Source organism: Branchiostoma lanceolatum, chromosome 12 (assembly GCF_035083965.1).
Source record: "Branchiostoma lanceolatum isolate klBraLanc5 chromosome 12, klBraLanc5.hap2, whole genome shotgun sequence".
Classification (NCBI taxonomy): domain Eukaryota; kingdom Metazoa; phylum Chordata; class Leptocardii; order Amphioxiformes; family Branchiostomatidae; genus Branchiostoma; species Branchiostoma lanceolatum.
The window spans coordinates 4,653,887-4,671,794 of NC_089733.1; the positions used below are offsets into that span (position 1 = coordinate 4,653,887).

The window sequence follows — 17,908 nt, forward strand, 5'->3', positions numbered from 1 at the left end:
AACATTGCAACCAACCACAACCGGGTTTCACATACAGTGTGCATGGACAGGATCTTATGTGACTATGGACACATTGTCTACGTAATTATGAACAAAAATATGCCGTAAGTCTTAGATATTTACCTTTTCTTCAAATTAATATCCACTCAAGGTCTTAGGTCAATAGCCAGTCTGCCCAACAAAATATTGGTCACTCACACAATGTGTGCTAATTCTGCCATTTGAACTATACTCTCCAAGGGAAGCGGAAGGGCTGGTTGTTTAAAAAATGTTTTAAAAGTTGTTCTCTTTGTGTCTACCAGGTTTCAGTGCTCTTCAAGCTTGTACTTTAGGCCACACCAATGTAATTTCTTGGTTAATGGATTTTTGAAAAGAATGCTACATTGGAAAATCAACATGAAAACAGAATCTCAGAGGAAAGTTTGTACTTTGGTGCACACAGTTTCAGGGAGTGAACAGGGTCAGGTGCAAGTTTTCACCCCAGCCTTCTGTTTTCTTGATTTTAGCTTCTGTCAGCTTTTTCATTTGCAAATGTTAATGGCATAAGGGGATATCAGCTGCAGCCAGTTGTGGTTGGTTGTGGTGTTTAGACACACCATTTACTAAGACAACGCAATTACACAATTGGATAATAATAATTGATTATTCAATGCCTTGGTGATGGCCCACAGTAACTAAAAGTCAGAAATGACCTTTTTAAGTTTAATACTTGATTTTTTTAAGGGCAACACTGATACATCTAATTTTAGTTCATCATCATCATCATTAGTTAGATTTACATGGCCTATACATTACATACTTTGCTATTGAACTTATGATTAATATTCAGGACTACAGAGTTTAAGAAGAATGAACAACTCTTTGTGTTGTTTAAAAACAAGATGCAGCTACTAACCAACTTAGCACCCATTTTCCTGTCCAGGATTTCAGACTGTCTCGCCTATAGAGAAATCATTCAAACAAATAAGGACTCTTTTAGATAGTGGTAAAAGAAGCAAAGATTGATATGAAGGTGTGCAAGAAACTGCAAGTATGCAAGCATCATACAAAATAACTTAGTACCCATCTTATAAATAGATATTGATATTATGTCTCAATGTTCTTTTGTTCAATTTGGAGGAGAGTCTGGCACATCATCAACTCGATGTGACTTAAGGGATGGAGAAAAAGTGTTTTTTTTTTCACGGGTGGTCACGACTCTCATGACAAAGGAGACTGAGAAAAAGGGTAACCCCGGACATTGCCTGACAAGATTTGGCTGTATGTCACTCTGCTGCAAAATTAATTCCGACTGCATGGTATCAAGTTGTTCTTGCCCCCTCCCCCATAAGCAATGAAAATATACACAAATTCCACTTACTTTTTAGGTTTTGTGGACTTTGGTGGAACTCCTCCATTCAGGGCCAGTGCTACTTCAATATTGCAGGATACCTGTCCTACCAGCTGGCTTTTCTTCAACTGTAGAAAACAAAGGACATTGATATATTTCTAAAACAGGATTCTAATTAACAGCTAATCTGAACAAGATACCTGTATCAAAAAAAGAGAATTAAGGTCAGGAAGTTCCACAAGTGACTTAACTTATAGAACATGGTATACCCAACAACCAATTCTTTAGTTTTATTCTTCTCCATCTTCAACTTTGGAGGACCTCACTAAGGGCTCGAATACATTTTTCAGCATAGCTGTACTGATATGCAAAAAAATCATATCATGGGATTAGGTATTCTACTACAATAGAAGCCACTTAATTGCACCTCGGATAAATGCACATTCCATTCAACTGCACCGAATCCCAAAATCCCAAACCGGTTCCCATTCACTGCATTGTTAGTGACTCCGCATATCTGCACGGTGCATCGTTGCAAAAATCCTCGACAAGTAAAAGGTGCGCTAAAAATTGGCAAACGCGGTACAAATGAGCTGATAAGTGCCTATGTAGAGGCACAATACCGCCAATATGTTAAAATTGTTTTTAAATGGTGGTCTCCATTGACAATCACGTTGATAGCGATTGCATGGGAGGTCCGGGGCCGGTCATGGGGCGAGTCGTCACCATAAAGAGACCCACGCCTCCCAAAGGCCGTATTGCGTTTTGGCAGACAGCATGCTGTACTCAATAAAGATTGGTCTCTTAACCTGTACACTGTCTTAAGACTGTGAATGTATTTAAGTTCGCGGGGATTTGATTTCGCGTTAAGGATGACATGGGGTGTTGTTGGCGGTTTTAGGTTCGCGGCAGCGCTTAATAATAATATTCACATACTGCTGCAATAATAAAAGACCGGCGTCTTAACGTACATCTAGTCGTAGTTCTCAGATCTAGTCGGAAACTGCACAGCGACCCGGCAAGGGCTACAGACGCCTGGACGGACATAGCAGTCGCTTTTGGCGGTGAGGTGCTGACATGATCATTTGTCGCATTATTTTATGGCAGAGCTGAATCCACGTCCTAGAAACTTTTTACATTCACTCGAAGGAAGTTTACGCGGGTTTGGCTCTGCTATAAGGAGAATGATCTGTCACTGATCTAAGTCATCTGACCATATCTACCCACTGGATACGTAGTACAACTTACATTGTACAGTAATTCACTACCATGATGTACCCAGTCTAATCTGTCCAAACACGACAGGGGCCTCTCTGGCGCTTACTGATTTCAATCACTGTGTCCTGAGATGTCTTTCCTGAGAATTTGAAATTTGCTGTTTTAATACATAAACGTGGCCCTAACAAGAGGTGGAATCTACGGTGTTACTGCACTGTACCTGTATAACGAAAGCTTTCTAACATCTAAATGCGTACAGCACACTGAGGTTTATAAACTATTCACCTCTTGTATGATACAGTGTACTACCGGTCCAGCTGGGCAATTTCGCATAATTGCAACAGCCGGATAATTGCACCAAATACGCTCAGCCTGGCTAGCCTGGGTGCCATCCTATTTCTACTGGGGCTCCTACACTCGCTTCCCTCAAATGTTTTGAGGGAAGCGAGTGTAGGAGCCCCGGTAGAAATAGGATGGCACCCAGGCTACAGCCTGGCAAATGGGGTGTGCAGTTAAGCGGATTCTACTGTACATTACTATCAGTTTCCTTATTTTTGCTGGTATGCCTAAACACCTCACCTGACCTCATCCGACCTCCCCCGACCTCATCTGAGTCTAAAATACAGTGTATACGGGGTAGGGACATTATTTGACGTTCTGGATACTTTGAATATGCAATTATGAATGCAAAACAAGCAGCAAACTCTAAGTATTTACCAGTTTTTATAAGTTACTCCGCTCGTTTCCAAGATATAAGATTTCTGGCCGCCATATTCAATCATGCCACTCTTGGGGTCTACATGGAGAAGTTCTTCATACCTTTTTTATTTAATTTTGTCCGACAGGACGATAAGAGGGTGGGTACTAATTACATTAAGTGTGTGGAGGAATGTTATGTTTACAGCTACAGATGAGAGTAGATTAATTTCGACTGTTGGATCGGTAAATGAAAGTATTGGGACAGCGAGGAGAACATTATGCTGACTGTTGCACAGGTAAACTGACAACAGTGTTTGTTGGAGTCAGCATCATGGCGTGGGGCAGAGTAAAAACCAGGCTAATAACCTAAGCAACCTTGATGTCAAGATATAGACACCATTTTCCATTCAGTCACAATTCTTAGATCCTTACCTCTGCAATATAAGACTGAGTGCAAGATGATAATGTAAGTCCTGAATGAGAGTCATTTCAGACCACCTCCAGGATGCAGGAATACAGAGGATAGAATGGCCCTCCTGCTTCCCAGATCTCAACACAATTGAACAACTCTGTATTCACTGAACTTGGGTGAACTGTGAATGCAAGAATGATCAACAGAACCATACGACCTGTGCACGACGACTCCTTGGCCAGGAATTGCGTAACAAAACTGCTGACAAGCATGAGGAGGATGTGTCGGGCTATGGTGACAGTGCATGCATGGCTTAAGTACTCAGTATTAAGCCACCTTCATCATAACTGAGGCTCCTTGACGCAATTTTTGTTGTTGATGAAGATTTACTTTGTTATCGAAGTTTCTTACTACCCTTGTACACCAGCTATGTGCTACCAGCAAAAGAAAAAAATCCAGAATTGAGCGTTTGACTTTAGTAGGGTAACCTGGGCACTTTTTTTTAGGTGACCCGCTGGTATAAGCAGGTCTGGTGCCCGGTCCATTAATTTACAACCATAATAAGTTTGCTATCATCGGAAGAAAAAAATCACACAAGCTTTTAATGATATATAATTAATTGAATTTGATGAAGAAACAACGGAGATATGATTGACTAAAGTTAATTTTCCAAACTTTTTTGTGCCGAGTGCAAAACCTTGTTGCAGTAGAGTTAAGGGTATGTGGGACATGCTATAAAATCACATTTCCTAATATCCTCTGTTGTGTATGTCTGTCATATGGCGCCACAATATGAATGTCCTTCTTATGCTACAAACAGTAACACTGTTTATACCAACACACCTTTTTGGACTCAGCAACCAATGATCCACCAGGAGGCAGGATCTCCTCCTTCTTCAGGTGGGACATCAGCTCCTCAACAGTGCTGCCCTCTGCTACATCCACACACTTGGTCCTCCCATCCAGGTCTTTGATGAACACCTGATGTGTCCTTCACAAGAGAATTTCAAGGATAAGTTTGTGCTCAGTACATGAATTACAATCCACTAAGCAGTCCCTCAAAATTGAACAAAGTGGAAAAATTGAAATGCTGACTGAGCTGCTGATACTGCAACTTATGGCTCATACAGAATTGTAGGACTTTGCATATACTATTTTATCTAGTAGATTATGATTTTATCTGATGTGAAAGTATTGTAATAAGTGTAAGTACTGTATCTACTAGTATAACTATGTACCTGATACAGTCTTCATCCTTCCTGCTGGTGTCTGTTGGGGCCGACAACTGCAGTTCTTGAAGACTATTGAATCAAAATTTTCTGTTAGTAACAACTTGCCACTCCTTGAACTACCATTAGCTAAAGCAAGTAGAAGAATGTTTATAATATAAATAACAATGATGATGTTTGTTTTTCATCTCACTTTCATGATTAACAAAATCATTTTTTTTAGTTACATCGGTATCAATGTATATTAAAACAAAAGATTAGACTGGCTCTCTACATCACTTACCACCAAACTGGGAAACCCCAAATTATAAACTACACATGGGAGGATAATGGAATGTAGGTCAAACGAGTCATAAATCAATCTACAGAGCACATCGCACGAGTCTATTGTATCATCGTGTGACCAGCACGAGAATAAACGACATAACAAAAGGGTGCTAATCTCGGCGCTTTCAGAATTATTTGCTTCTTTAACAATTGACATGCTTTTACTAATTTGTGACAAAAGACCAATCGTTTAAAACTATTACCGCCTTACTTCTGATTGTCACCAAGAAAGAAACTCACCTCATGTCAGCCTCGCGCCCGGGCTCGTCACCGCCGCATCCTTCTGCCACGTTAGATGAACACGAACGGCTCGGGCTAGGCCGAGCCAGAAAAGACCCCATCTGTCGCTTTCCGGTTTTGAGAATTATACCGCCAAAAGTTAATATACAGCTGACCAAAAAACTTCACAGAGCATACCAACTCCCGTCCAGCCGTCGTGTGGAACTTCTATCCAATGTGCAAGCCATCAGTGGCGTGGCGGGAACACGACAGGCAAACGTAAAATTCCTTTACTGTGATCATCACATACTTGAGCGCAAAAATCTTGTCTTGATAGTTGTATTAATTAAGTTGGGGTTACCAAAAATTAATTGTCTTTAATACTATCGAATAGACTAGATATGTCAGAATGTTTACCATTTTCATTTGTCGTTTGCTTTGCTTTTGGATGAAGAAGGGATAATGTTTCTGTAACGGGCCGGGAAGACAGGGAGGTGGACGACGAAACCATAAATTGTAAGGGTGAGATTAGGGGCCATTCATTTTCTAACTCATTTATTCTTAAGGAAATAATCTTTGTAGATGACAAAACACCCTCCCATTAAACTGTAAAAGCTGAGAGAGCATAGCAATGTCAAGCGTTGTTCAGAAGTGATTTGGAATGGGACCTTTTTATACTACATGAGATCGCGCGATATGGCAACGTTACAGCATGTTGGTATAACCCTAGCTGTTGACAACTGTGTGACTATCCCCTGAGACCCGGTACAGGCTGCTGATTGGCTCGGTATGTCGTCAGCAGAACAGCGTGCCACTTTCGGCGCCAAGTGCAAACGGTCTGACTCTCTGTAGCGCCAGAACACCGGTAGGAAGATGGCTGGTCGGCGATCTCTGTCATTTGGAGGCGGCCTGAGTTTTCGAAAACGGGACGATAGTGGTACGAATTCCCAGGGAAGCGGCAGCGAGCTCGAGGGCGGCGATTCTCCGGACGTTGGCAGAGAAAGTGAAGCAAGCCAGAGGGAAAGTGTGAATATCCAAGGTTCTCCTGGGCAATCTAACCCCCACCCCCCCACCAGTACACCAAATGGGTCCCCACGAAATGGGAGAAGACAAGATCTCCTGGCTCCGGTAAGTGTTTATCCAACTAATTTGTGCTTCGTTGGTGTATGTGTCTATTGGTATGTGTGAAGTTTGTGTGTGTCTCTGTGTTGTAATCTCAGAGTCAGATCTCTGAAAAAGTGATTTACCTGATCGACAAAAAACGCAAATTATGGCGCCATTTTTTGTCTGAAAGAAGTTATGATAGTGAAAGTCGTAAAATACACGCAACATGACTTTTACTTTTGTATCAAACTTGGGCCATTGTAGCCTGGATGCCAGATTGTTTCCAGGGCCTACACAGGCCAGCTCCTCGGCTCATGGGCCAACATACCCCCAAGGAAAATATTGCACAGCAGGTCTCCAGAGTTAGGCTCTGAAACGATATCTGTCGTTCTCCCACATACCATGCGCGGGGTAAATAACTACCATGTGGACCTCCTGGTGACTCATGACTCGCTGTATTACGCCCTCAGTATGTAGGTAGTTACAATAATACTGTTCATGTTTATTTCAAAGAAAAACGGAAGTCAAACTTAGGTATGGTCAGAAAAGATTTAGAATTATGTAATCTGCAATATTATCCTGATTTCAATTCACTGTACCTTCGGGGTGCATTCTAAGTATTATCTGTATTCCTACAATCCTTAATGAATACATATAAATTTTACAGAATGTCATACAGTCCACTATAAATAAACATACAATCCTTTATTTGGAATTCATACAATCCTTTTCGGGACTCATACATGTTTTATGAAATACATACAATCCTTACCAATTTGTTGGACTAGTGCCTGGCTGAGTCGTGTTAGCAACTCCATGACATTAACACACAACTAGCTATAGGGTAGGAGTGTTCAAGAAGTCCAGTTTAAGGCATTTCTATAGTACAGGCTAAAGCATCTCGATGCAGGCCAAAGTATCAAAATAATACTGCCATTTTAAATCTCTAATGTCAGGGTTGGGACTGACCATTTTAGAATAGGGTCCTCAGATGCCTGAAAATGTATTTTTTTGTACCAAATCTGAACGTACTGTCTCATCAATGTAAGATTTCACTTGCATTTGGTCAGTGATGGTCTTCTACATGACCAAGGGCAAATGCCTGTATTAGTGACCCTTGTCTAGAACATTTTTTTGGGGGGGGATGGAATGTCGGTAACATTACACCTATGTATGATTATTGAATGATTTGATAGCCAAGGCAGCCACTGACTGAGCTTCATACTTTGCTACGTTTGCTATTGAATTCAAACTAAGAAAAATGCCAAAAGTATCTTAGTATTGATCATACTGTTTTAATTTTTTTGTTAAGAAATATCACTAATATAAAGATATTCCAAGTCCCTACTGTTGCCCTGTTTCTATACGTGTTAACACTTATGACAGGTGAGAAATTAAGAAAGCACTATTTTGACTGGTTACGTATGTTTCTAAATAATCTCTTTTTATATCTAGCACACAGTGCCAAAAGCTGACAGAACAGCACTCAGCAGACAGCTGACGGAGGTTCTGGCCAACCAGCAGCAAATTTTGAGGCGTATGGCCAAAGTTGAGGGCATGGTCGAGGATATGCAAAAAGCGAAACAGCGTGCTCAAGGAGCTGGGGAGAAGCAGGGGAAACTGGAGGTACCCAATGATGTCCGAGTAAGTATATAACTTTTCAGTGTACCATCTGATTGGATGATTAGTCAAATGATTACTGATTTCAAGTCTTGTAATAAATACTGTATTTTCCATTTGATAATCAAAATGCAATAGAGGGAAAAACAGGTTCATGGGCACCTTTACAAGTTGCCTCACACACTTGAAACAACATCAATAATGACAATATTATACAATACACAATCAATTATATCTACAAAATGTAGGTGTACCCATTTTCTCCTGACATAGTTTATCATTTATTTTCGTCTTTAGCGACCATGTAATAACATTCTTTGTAGTATGCAGTTTGTGTCGTACGTCCTTCTTTCATTTTCCCTTTCTGTATGTCATCGTTCTTTTAAGAGATGAAGAAGTTGGTTTGTGCATATAACACTTTGATCGTCATCATATCTTATCGCTCCACTGCTGTATCCGCTGACGGGCAGTCTGGTTGGCCTCTCGTAGGTCATCGTCAGTGCATGTAGTGCCAAGTCTTTGATGTTCCATGGTTAGAAGATCAATTATTCTAAAGTAATGTTCAAATTTTTGCTGCAATGTCAGTGTAGAAAACTGAGTAAAGTTAAGAGGCAAACTTCAAAAATTATGGAAATTTTGTGACACATCCTATAGGCCTAAAGAATGTCACACCCATCGCCATGGGCAGGTTCAGTGAAAAGATGGATAAGTACAGAAAAACTATCTGAATTCTAAATTTATGTAGTCCATATCTCTGTTCTATTGTTGCAGAGCTTGGTCAGACAAGGGTATGAGCTTGCCATCAACAATGACGGCAAGGAGAAATGGAACCTGGCCAAAGGAATGAAGTAAGTATAGCATGGGAATGTCCCCTGCTAGCAGTCCACCCAATAATAGACTGGGGTCATCATGTTTTTGGTGGTGTCCGACGGGTAACCATAAACACAGCATTTATTTTCTTTAAGGCTCTAGCGGCAATTTCAAGAAGAGAGTAGATGTTAAGTGTTTTAGAAGAATATCTAGTTTCAAACTTACTTTTACAAATACTTTTAATTAGAGCTGTGTACCTAAAACCTGTACCTGTATACTTGTTAGGGTACAGGTCCGGACCTAAACATCTACTGTACCTGTACATGTACCTAGACAAACTAGACACCATTTTGTAGACTAAAGGTAGGTAAATCGCTAGACAGAGATGACAATTTTGATAACCTCACAATTAAAAATGAAGAAAACTTGCTTATAGACTTCTTTTGAGATTCGTATACATAAATCCTCAAACAAAAATGACAGCTTACCACTAAAAAGACAGTTAGCTCCATGTTTAACTTGCAGATAATTAACCAAACTTGTTCAGGTACATGTACAGGTCCGGACCTGGACCAAAACCCCTGTACCAAAACCCCTGTACCCTACCTGTACCTGAATTTTTGTTTAGGTACACAGCCCTACTTTTAATGCAAATTTCAGTCCCTTCTGTTTTCAGGAACTTTTATGATATTGAGATATCAGAATCATCATGTTTTTGATTACTGCTTTCAAATATAAAATGTAAGCTGAACCATATCATTGTATCACTCTATTGTGTTAACTGAAGTATAGATTTTGTTGGCACAACTTTTCTGACATGATGAATTGACCTTTCATTTTGGCTTTGCTCTTGTATTAGATTTTCTTACTTGTTAGGTTGACCGTTTCAGCAAATATCATTCTACAGTTTGAACGATGAAACTTAGCACATTTTATTGTTACCTTTTACAGAGCTACCTCAGCTGTGAACAGTGAGACAACGAAAGCTGTCCATGATTATGTGCAGGGTCTACTTCTTGACTATGGAGACAAGCTTCCTGTTGTGAAAGGTGCAGTAGCACTTCATGGATATACTTAAGATAATATTTTGGTATCATAGCTGCTGGGGACAGGCTTTTTAGCAAATGCCCACAAAAGTACGCGCTCCATGAATCTCTCTTTTTTTGGAATATGTTCATGTTGTGGTCCTTTTAATTAATCCTGAGTTTCAAGTTAATTCATTGATCCAAAGTTAGATATAGCGAACTTGACAATTCTTACCTAGCTTTTTTAGCAAAACCCCAGCAAAAATGGCGTTTTAGCGAATGCCCAATAGATCAGCCAAAATATTGGCCATCGTGACATGGGTGCAAAATCTACCACCATAGACATGTTAAAGATGTTTTCCCCTGAATGTGTACTCAGTTCTCGTGCTTCACATGCCTGTCAAGTAACTTTTTTGTTACAGAGTACATGGGAAATCCATGCCGTGGCACTTATACTTTATAGAATAGCCCCCCCCCCCCCAGGATAGTCACGTGACCAGAATTCGCCATATTGGAATGTTTACGTCCGAGGCCGTGTATTTCCCGACATGACTTGAAACTCAGGATTAATTTATGGAAGCACAACTTGAGCATATTCCAATAAATAATTGTGCGGTGCAGTGGGTGTTTGTGGGCATTCGCTAAAAAGCTGGAGTGCTGCTGTGATAGTCATGATCAATAGAGAAATCTTGTATGCTACAAAATGTACTGTTTAAAACAGTTTTGCAGTAATCTGGTGCAATTAGTAACCGATCATTGTGTAATTATATGTACACTGCAGCTTCAGTGGCATCTTTTCAATATTCATAAGCATTGATCTGCTGTGTCACTGGACCGCAGCACTTGGCAACCTCACTGTGACCTAAAGAGGATTTTTGTTGCAAGTATAACTATAAATGTAATGAAAAAAAACACACAAAAATTTGATTTTTGGTCAATGAAATTTGTTGCGCAGTCTGCCAAATTGCCAACATGCCGTAAGTTAAGGGAGACAGCAGATATTTTGCTCCACACCGCTCCATGTAACAAATTTAAGAGGTTTAATAGGCTTAAATTGAGCAAAAAGGTTTTAGGTGTGTCATTAAGAAAATCTGAAATAATTTCTTTTCTATATGCATAATGCAGCTGCAGTGGATACATATTTTGCCACCAAAGCAAGACAGGAGAAGAGGGCAGCAGAAGGCAAGGAAGGGAAGCACAGCAAGGCCTGCAAACGAAATACAAGGAAAACCCACGTAAGTCCTGTGATGAGCATTTAATCAGCCTGTCCAATTACTCTTGAAAGTGTCCATTCCTCCAGAAAAGTGGATGTTCCTTCTTCTCACCAAAAGAAATGTTGTGAGAGGATAGCACCTTAATGGGTTAAGTTGTAATTTGAATGTAAGGTTCCAGCTCGGCTTCTGGCATTGTTGCAAGAATGTAGCCCTAAAGACTTAGTTAGAATGACATCCCATATCCAGCATATGTATCCATTGTTCTCTATGGACCACCTTACTTTAACCCAGGCCCGTTCTCATCTGTCTATTTTGAAAATGAGACTGCTGTCTTGCTGCATTGTATTTAACCACAAAAGGACACAGGGAGCAACAAGATTGATAGCATCCTTGTAACGGCAGCTGACATTGCAATTGTTGTGCTAAATTAAATGTCCTTCAGATTAAGATGGTGAATATATTCTTAGATTGTTAATGTACATGTATGTAAAACCCTCTTTAATTTCTGATAAATACAGCAAATGCCTTATCTGGTGCTGTCCGAAATGACTCAATATAACTCATAAGTTTTTTTTCATTTTTTTTTTCATCAGAAACTGAACTGTCGTAAGAGGGCGCTGAGGGCGAAGCAGACGTACAACACAAAACGAAAGGAGAAACTGCAGCGTGTACTTTTGGCGAAATATATGTCGTCAGAGGAGTCTGGCGAAGATGACAATGGAGAGAAGATTATTAAGATAAGGGCCATTCCCTGGGAGTCGGATGAATTCACTAAGTACAAAGGTGCACTTGACCATAAGTTCCGTACGTGCATACAGACTGAGCAGGCTAGGCGACAGTCCATGGTTAGGTATCCAGGCCGTCCTTCCACCTCAAATATAAAAAAGCCAGTACTATCAGAACAGGATGCCTGGATTGCCAAGTAAACAATGGTTGCATTTGCGAAGCTAAAAAATAGATTGTACTTTTGTTGGATCTTTATCTTGAAAATATCAAGTCAAATGTTAGTTTGAGAGGAATAAATAGGGTATGAATTATGGAGATTTAAATTGCATACTTAGTTAATAACAAGATGGAGGAACTTCTTTGGAAAAAAATCAGATGAATTTTACTTTGTTTTTTGTTTCTGTCGTTACTGTAGCCTTTGGACATGGTCTCTACATAACCAGATTTCTTGAAGAAAAGTTAATTGAAAATTTAAATGTCCCTTACTGTTCTTTCCAAGCCTGTTCAGTCTGTGTGGTTTTTCGTTTGTTAGATAAAGAAGTAGGGAAATTAAGATAGCTGTAGTATCTCACTTGGCCTTTGTCTTAATCCTCCCTCCATTGTCATCAGCATGCTCTGCTGTAATTTTGCCTATATGGAATTTATACAAATCATTGATACTGTTTGTGAGATAACTGGATGTATTATAAAAGATTAAGTGTTGCCTTTGTGTACTTATATGGTAGCTGTATCATAGGTATGTGAAATGCAATATGCTCTTGTGCAACATATTTTTTTCTTGTTACCATTCCAGGTTATGATAATGATTTTGTTTGTTGTGCTTCCTGCACCATACTTCTACATCGTGCCTGAAGAAGGCCTCATACTGTCAGAATCTTACCATGTTAGCATGTTGTTTATTAATTCCATATGTATATGTTCCATCCAAGATGACATGCACAGTGCACGTAATGTGCATCTGAACTACTAGTATGATAGGATATTACATTTAGCTGACTTGTTTGTAATTGCTCGTAATGATCCATTTTCACTGTCATGGAAATGATCACATCTTTCGAATGTGTAGTTGAATGTACTACTGCATTACTTTTAGACTTAAGACATAAAAGGATGTCTAGTTGACAATAGAGCAATCTGTAATTATAGAGGATGATTGGAACTGATGTTTTGCCCAGACTGACTGTAGAATGCTATATGATCACTATACATATTCATATATCCCATGTATGTCTGCAGTGTCATTCAAAATACAGGACTGCCAACCAGTGTGATAACTAGTACTGTTGCTAACTCTTGAAAATATCTCAACCTGTAAACAAACTTTTTTAACATGTTTATTTTTATTGATGTTATTTGAAAACTTGTTTCTGGTAACTTATAAATCAATAAATGCTTGTCAATTAAACCAAAATCCCTTGTGGTGATTATTACATACAGGTTTTGAATATCAACTGAGTAGTGTGGTCGTATTCGTTGTAGCCAACCATAAAAATCCGGTGAGTGGATAAATCAAAATTACGTTGGTAAAGCCAGGTAAATGTAGTGGTAAATTAAGGATATACACCGGTAAAGTCGATCACAGAAACCCGCGTTAAAGATGGGTAAATGCCGCTAAATCCTAGAAATAGCATGGGCTTGGTAAAGGCGGGTATATGCAGTGGTAAATAGAGACTGGTTAAGTCGTATTTACTCAAGCATTAAATATGGGTAAATGCCAGTAAGTCTGAGAAATAACGCGTATCGGTAAATCTCGGTAGATACGCATTTACACAAACTCGGTAAATGTGGGTAAATAAGGCAAACATTACCAGCTATACCATGCCAATAAATGTTAGGTAAATTTGCACATTTACCAATCGGTAAATGTTGATAAATCTTTGGTAAATGCAACCTTTACCCGGCTATATATTGCGTTTACCTTTCTGGTAAATACGACTTTTCGTGCAGTGATAATGATAATAATAATTACTAGTAATGCAGTTCAAGTTAATACGTAATACATATTTATTTTATATGTCTTGTTCATGTATCATTGTATTTTTCTTGTGAGGTTTCCAATGGAAATGTACGTTATGATGCTATCAATGATCATGCCGGCGTGAGATCGTGGACACCAGCCTGTCGCATGAATAGGGCAGTCAGCGGGGGACCGGTGCGGCCCGGGAATGCACTCTACACTTGCCGGATGTGTGATAATCCGGGGCAGTAAAATTGGTACCACTAATGATAATCTAATGGTTCTCGGGGAGGAGTACTGTCACCTTTTTTTCAATGGAAGTAAATAGGTTTGCCCCGCCCCGAGGTCAGTGCCGGCAGAGCTTGGGTTTGCGAGACAAAAAAAAAGATGACAAAGTAGAAAGCACGACAACAACGCCTAAAAACACGTCAAAAACCAGCCGAAACCCTAGCTCTGCTTGGAGAGTAAAGTCATCCCCTAGATGGACAATCAGCACTTAACTGAGCCTCGTGTTAAAGCGATTTTCAATGTCAAAATGTATATGACAACAGCCTGCGATATTTCCAAATGTAGGTCCCAAGGATTGGAAGCCTCAAAAACCTGCAGAGTGAAGTTGCGAGGTGGAAGGACCGGGCGGAAGAGGCGGAAAGGGAGTTGGAGGATTGGAAAAACGGGCATTGGCAGCGGAGGGCAAACTGGCGAGGTGAGTACAATCGGTGATCATCATTGTTAAATTTCCCATCACCTGACAGTCGTCCCTCTGTACCTGTGCTTGTGCCGCGTAACAGATCTACTCAGTTCTAACAAGGAGGTTTTACATACGGGTAGTTGACAACTGTGTCACGGGAAAAAGGAAAGTGCATCGCCCCCGGGGTGATATTGACGTGGATAGGTTTGATTCAGGTGATATGTAGTTTAAGTAGCAAAATTTCGAGTATTTGCGAACCAGAATAGACATGAAATCCACCCCATTTTTCACCTTTAACGAATGTATGCATTTTAACGAACGATATGACATTCTGTATTTCTTTCCATGGTAAAAGAAGCAGCTCCCTACAGGCCCACCACCTGCAGTCCGATGGTGATGCCCCGGTGAGTACGTCTGAGGCCCGCCAGGTACGCACGTACGGCAAGTCGTCCGCCCCGGCCGAAAAGACAACCTCGTCAGCCTTGCCCAGCCAGGGAAAGCCGTCCGCCGGCCGTCCGTCCAGTACCCGCCCCGAAACCAGTTCCCGGCCACAACCCACCCGGCGGTCTGGAAAGAGGAAAGCGGCAGTCAGCTCCAGCCCAGGCGCCCAGAAAAGAGCAAAGGAGACCGTTTACCCACCCAAGCCCATTGAGGTCAACCAGTTGGTTGCCGCTGCTTACAATACAATAAGAAGTATTATGTGGTTAAGGTCGAAAGCGTACAGGAGCAGACCACCTTTATCACCTGGATAGATTACCACGGCGATGGGGTGTACGTCCCCACAAAAAAAAACAGCAGAGGAAGAGGAGCAGAAATATATTTTTGCCGTTGATATTCCCAACAGGAGACTGACTGGGGGGGGGGGGGAGAGTTGAGATACTATGTATGGAAGAGATTGACAGACAATTCAAAACGTATCTCTCAGTTTTTGGATCATTGTAAGTTAACGTAGCTCTTCCATACTTTGCGCATCAATCTCCCACTGAATAGACATTCAATAGTGATTAACTGTTTCTTTTTAGCATATAGCGTTATGAATGTATTAGTCTAGGTGGATAGATATGTAATCTGGACAAAATAAAAGCACATGTTAAGTATTGGTACTTGTGTGGCATGGTTGTATTGTAGTCTGAGCCATTATTTGAGCGCTCCTAGTTCTCCCCTTACGGCGGCGTTGACAGAGGTTTCTGGGAACACGGAGTAGTATTTTGTAGTAGTTTAAAGAGAACATGTTCTTAGTCGGGAACTTTGATACTGTACGTTTCTATACCAGTACGTTTTGGATTCTTAATACATGTATGTTCCAATTTATTTACTATTGGCAACGACTCAAAGGTAGATCCAGAGATTGCATTTGTCAACAGTTGATATACAACATTGAGGGATTGGTGTGTTTGCTGTTAGACGAGGAAACAAAGCATTGGGTCAGTTTTGCTGCATTCAAACAAGCCTGGTATGTACCCACACATCGTCTCAATCACACTGGGCCCTTTCGGCTTTTACCTTGCTCTGGATTTCGATCCAATGAAAGGTACATCAAGGCTAGTAAAGGTCAGGCACCCGATACATATCCAATTCTAGATAGTAATGGTGTTTTAGGGGAAGCAATAATCGCATTGCTAAGGTGCAGGAGGACGTCCTTCCGTTCTCTGAAGGACCTTCATTCACCATAGCTGTGGATAAAACGGTACAAAAGAATGGCTTGCTGTCGGCACATTCCCTGGCGTATCATAAGGGCTTTGTCTGTGAGAAGTCGAACATCGCTCTGATTGAAGTGGAGGGAACAGTAACTGTGAATGTCTCCTCTTTCAAGAAGCTGGCAGACATAAGGACAGAGCCGGAGAGGAAGGGTCTCTCTACTGACGGAACGATGAAGCAACACCGAGCACGTTTGCAGAATCACCTCAACGTCGTGGCGATGACGTATGACCCCAATAAACCAAACCAGCGATCAAAGCTGACCATTGCTGAAGGTCCCATCATATGCCCAGGAGCAATTTGGGCAAAAACCAACGGAGATCTGGTGATTAGGGATAACGCCAGCAAAACGGTGGTCACCGTACAGGTATCCAGAGATGGGATCGGGCTAATTGGCACTATGGCCAAGTGTGCAGACTACTCCATAGACTGTGGGTGCGGCATTATATGCCACAATCAACGGAGACCAAGGTGGTTTGTACAAGTACAAGTTCGAAGAGGAGCAGTGGCAAAGACTAGTGATCAATGGGACCGCTTTGCGTAAGGAGGCACACACTGTTATACCCTACGACGTAGGCGATTTCACCCTTGTGTTCACTGACACCGGAAGCCACCAGGTGAAAACAGTCACACGGGCCGGTACGATACAGGTTGTAGCCGGAAGTAGCAGGCCAGGTTTGCAGGATGGTACCGCCAAGTTTGCCGAGTTTCAACAGCCAAGGGGCGTGTGCAAAGAACTCTCTTGTTTGTTGATAACGGACGCAGCTACTGGATCCATCCCGCTGATGCAGCTGCCATGTTCCTGGAGAAGACCGGTGGGCTCTACAGGGCATTTGTAATATCCACGTTCCCAATGAAGACGCCCCACCGAAGACAGCCGCAGACGCATGTGATACGCTTAATAATCTTAATGTTTTTTTTTAAAGATTATGTCAATGAAGCTAGGCAAGAGACCGGCGCAACAAATGGAAGAGATGGTACTGTGCCTATTGTTTATGATTGACAACCAACTCATCTCAAGAAAGTATTTTTCTATATGTGCTTCTGCCATTCATGAATACATTTATTGGGGGGATGAAAGAAGACAGGAGCGGGCGAATGTGAGAACCAACCAATTGAACTGATGTGGCCTTATAGTCTATATCAGCAGATGTTGCAGCATCTCGGTACATCTTACAGTCACTGTTAATGTCCTAGATCCTTTTTGATAAGTTCACCTTGCCTCGAGTGTGTAAGTGTGTAGCCTGGGCACCATCCCCGTTGTTACCGCTGGGACAATCTTTTCGTGTTCCGTTGTGAGCAAGCGAAAATATTGAGTAAGCTGTAGCAACTGATGATGGTACCTAGGTAGGTATGTAGATGGAACCAAGGTACGAGGTAGCACCTCTAACCTTTAGAAGGAAAGAGCCGATATGTTTTGTTGTGTCAGTCTATATCAGCAGATGTTGCAGACTCGGTACATTTTACAGTCACTGTAAATGTCCTAGATCCTTTTTGATAAGTTCACCATGCCTCGAGTGGCCATGGCCACACATGGAACCTTCCTCTCTCTCGAGTCAAGAGGAGCAACCCTCAGGAAGATTCTTATCAGTGGTCCATTCTTGAGGTCGTTCGCAGGGTCGACCAAGAGCA

General features: G+C 41.2%; 1 protein-coding gene and 2 long non-coding RNA genes across 4 annotated transcripts in view; 1 reads left to right on the forward strand and 2 right to left on the reverse strand.

The window, feature by feature from the left end:
- The window catches only part of LOC136445955 (uncharacterized), a 492,269-nt gene that overhangs the window by 150,676 nt on the left and 323,685 nt on the right, over window positions 1-17,908 (reverse strand). The window lies entirely within an intron of this gene.
- LOC136445649 (uncharacterized) lies at window positions 825-4,632 on the reverse strand. Its single transcript, XR_010757435.1, has 3 exons — window positions 4,503-4,632; window positions 1,361-1,458; window positions 825-940 (listed from the first exon to the last, which is right to left on the reverse strand). It is a non-coding gene; the product is annotated as an uncharacterized lncRNA (long non-coding RNA).
- Window positions 6,015-13,344, forward strand: LOC136446250 (uncharacterized). Its single transcript, XM_066444589.1, has 6 exons — window positions 6,015-6,562; window positions 7,994-8,182; window positions 8,930-9,006; window positions 9,920-10,017; window positions 11,119-11,228; window positions 11,801-13,344. Exons 1-6 carry the CDS (start codon window positions 6,308-6,310, stop codon window positions 12,131-12,133), a joined length of 1,062 nt encoding a protein of 353 aa, XP_066300686.1. The 5' UTR covers window positions 6,015-6,307; the 3' UTR covers window positions 12,134-13,344.

Bases quoted from the DNA above. Each gene is read 5' to 3' on its own strand.
- LOC136446250 (XM_066444589.1), top strand. From the start codon at position 6,308: ATGGCTGGTCGGCGATCTCTGTCATTTGGAGGCGGCCTGAGTTTTCGA. The intron at 6,563-7,993 runs GTAAGTGTTTAT...TTTTATATCTAG, and splicing joins GACAAGATCTCCTGGCTCCG to CACACAGTGCCAAAAGCTGA. The intron at 10,018-11,118 runs GTGCAGTAGCAC...TGCATAATGCAG, and splicing joins CAAGCTTCCTGTTGTGAAAG to CTGCAGTGGATACATATTTT.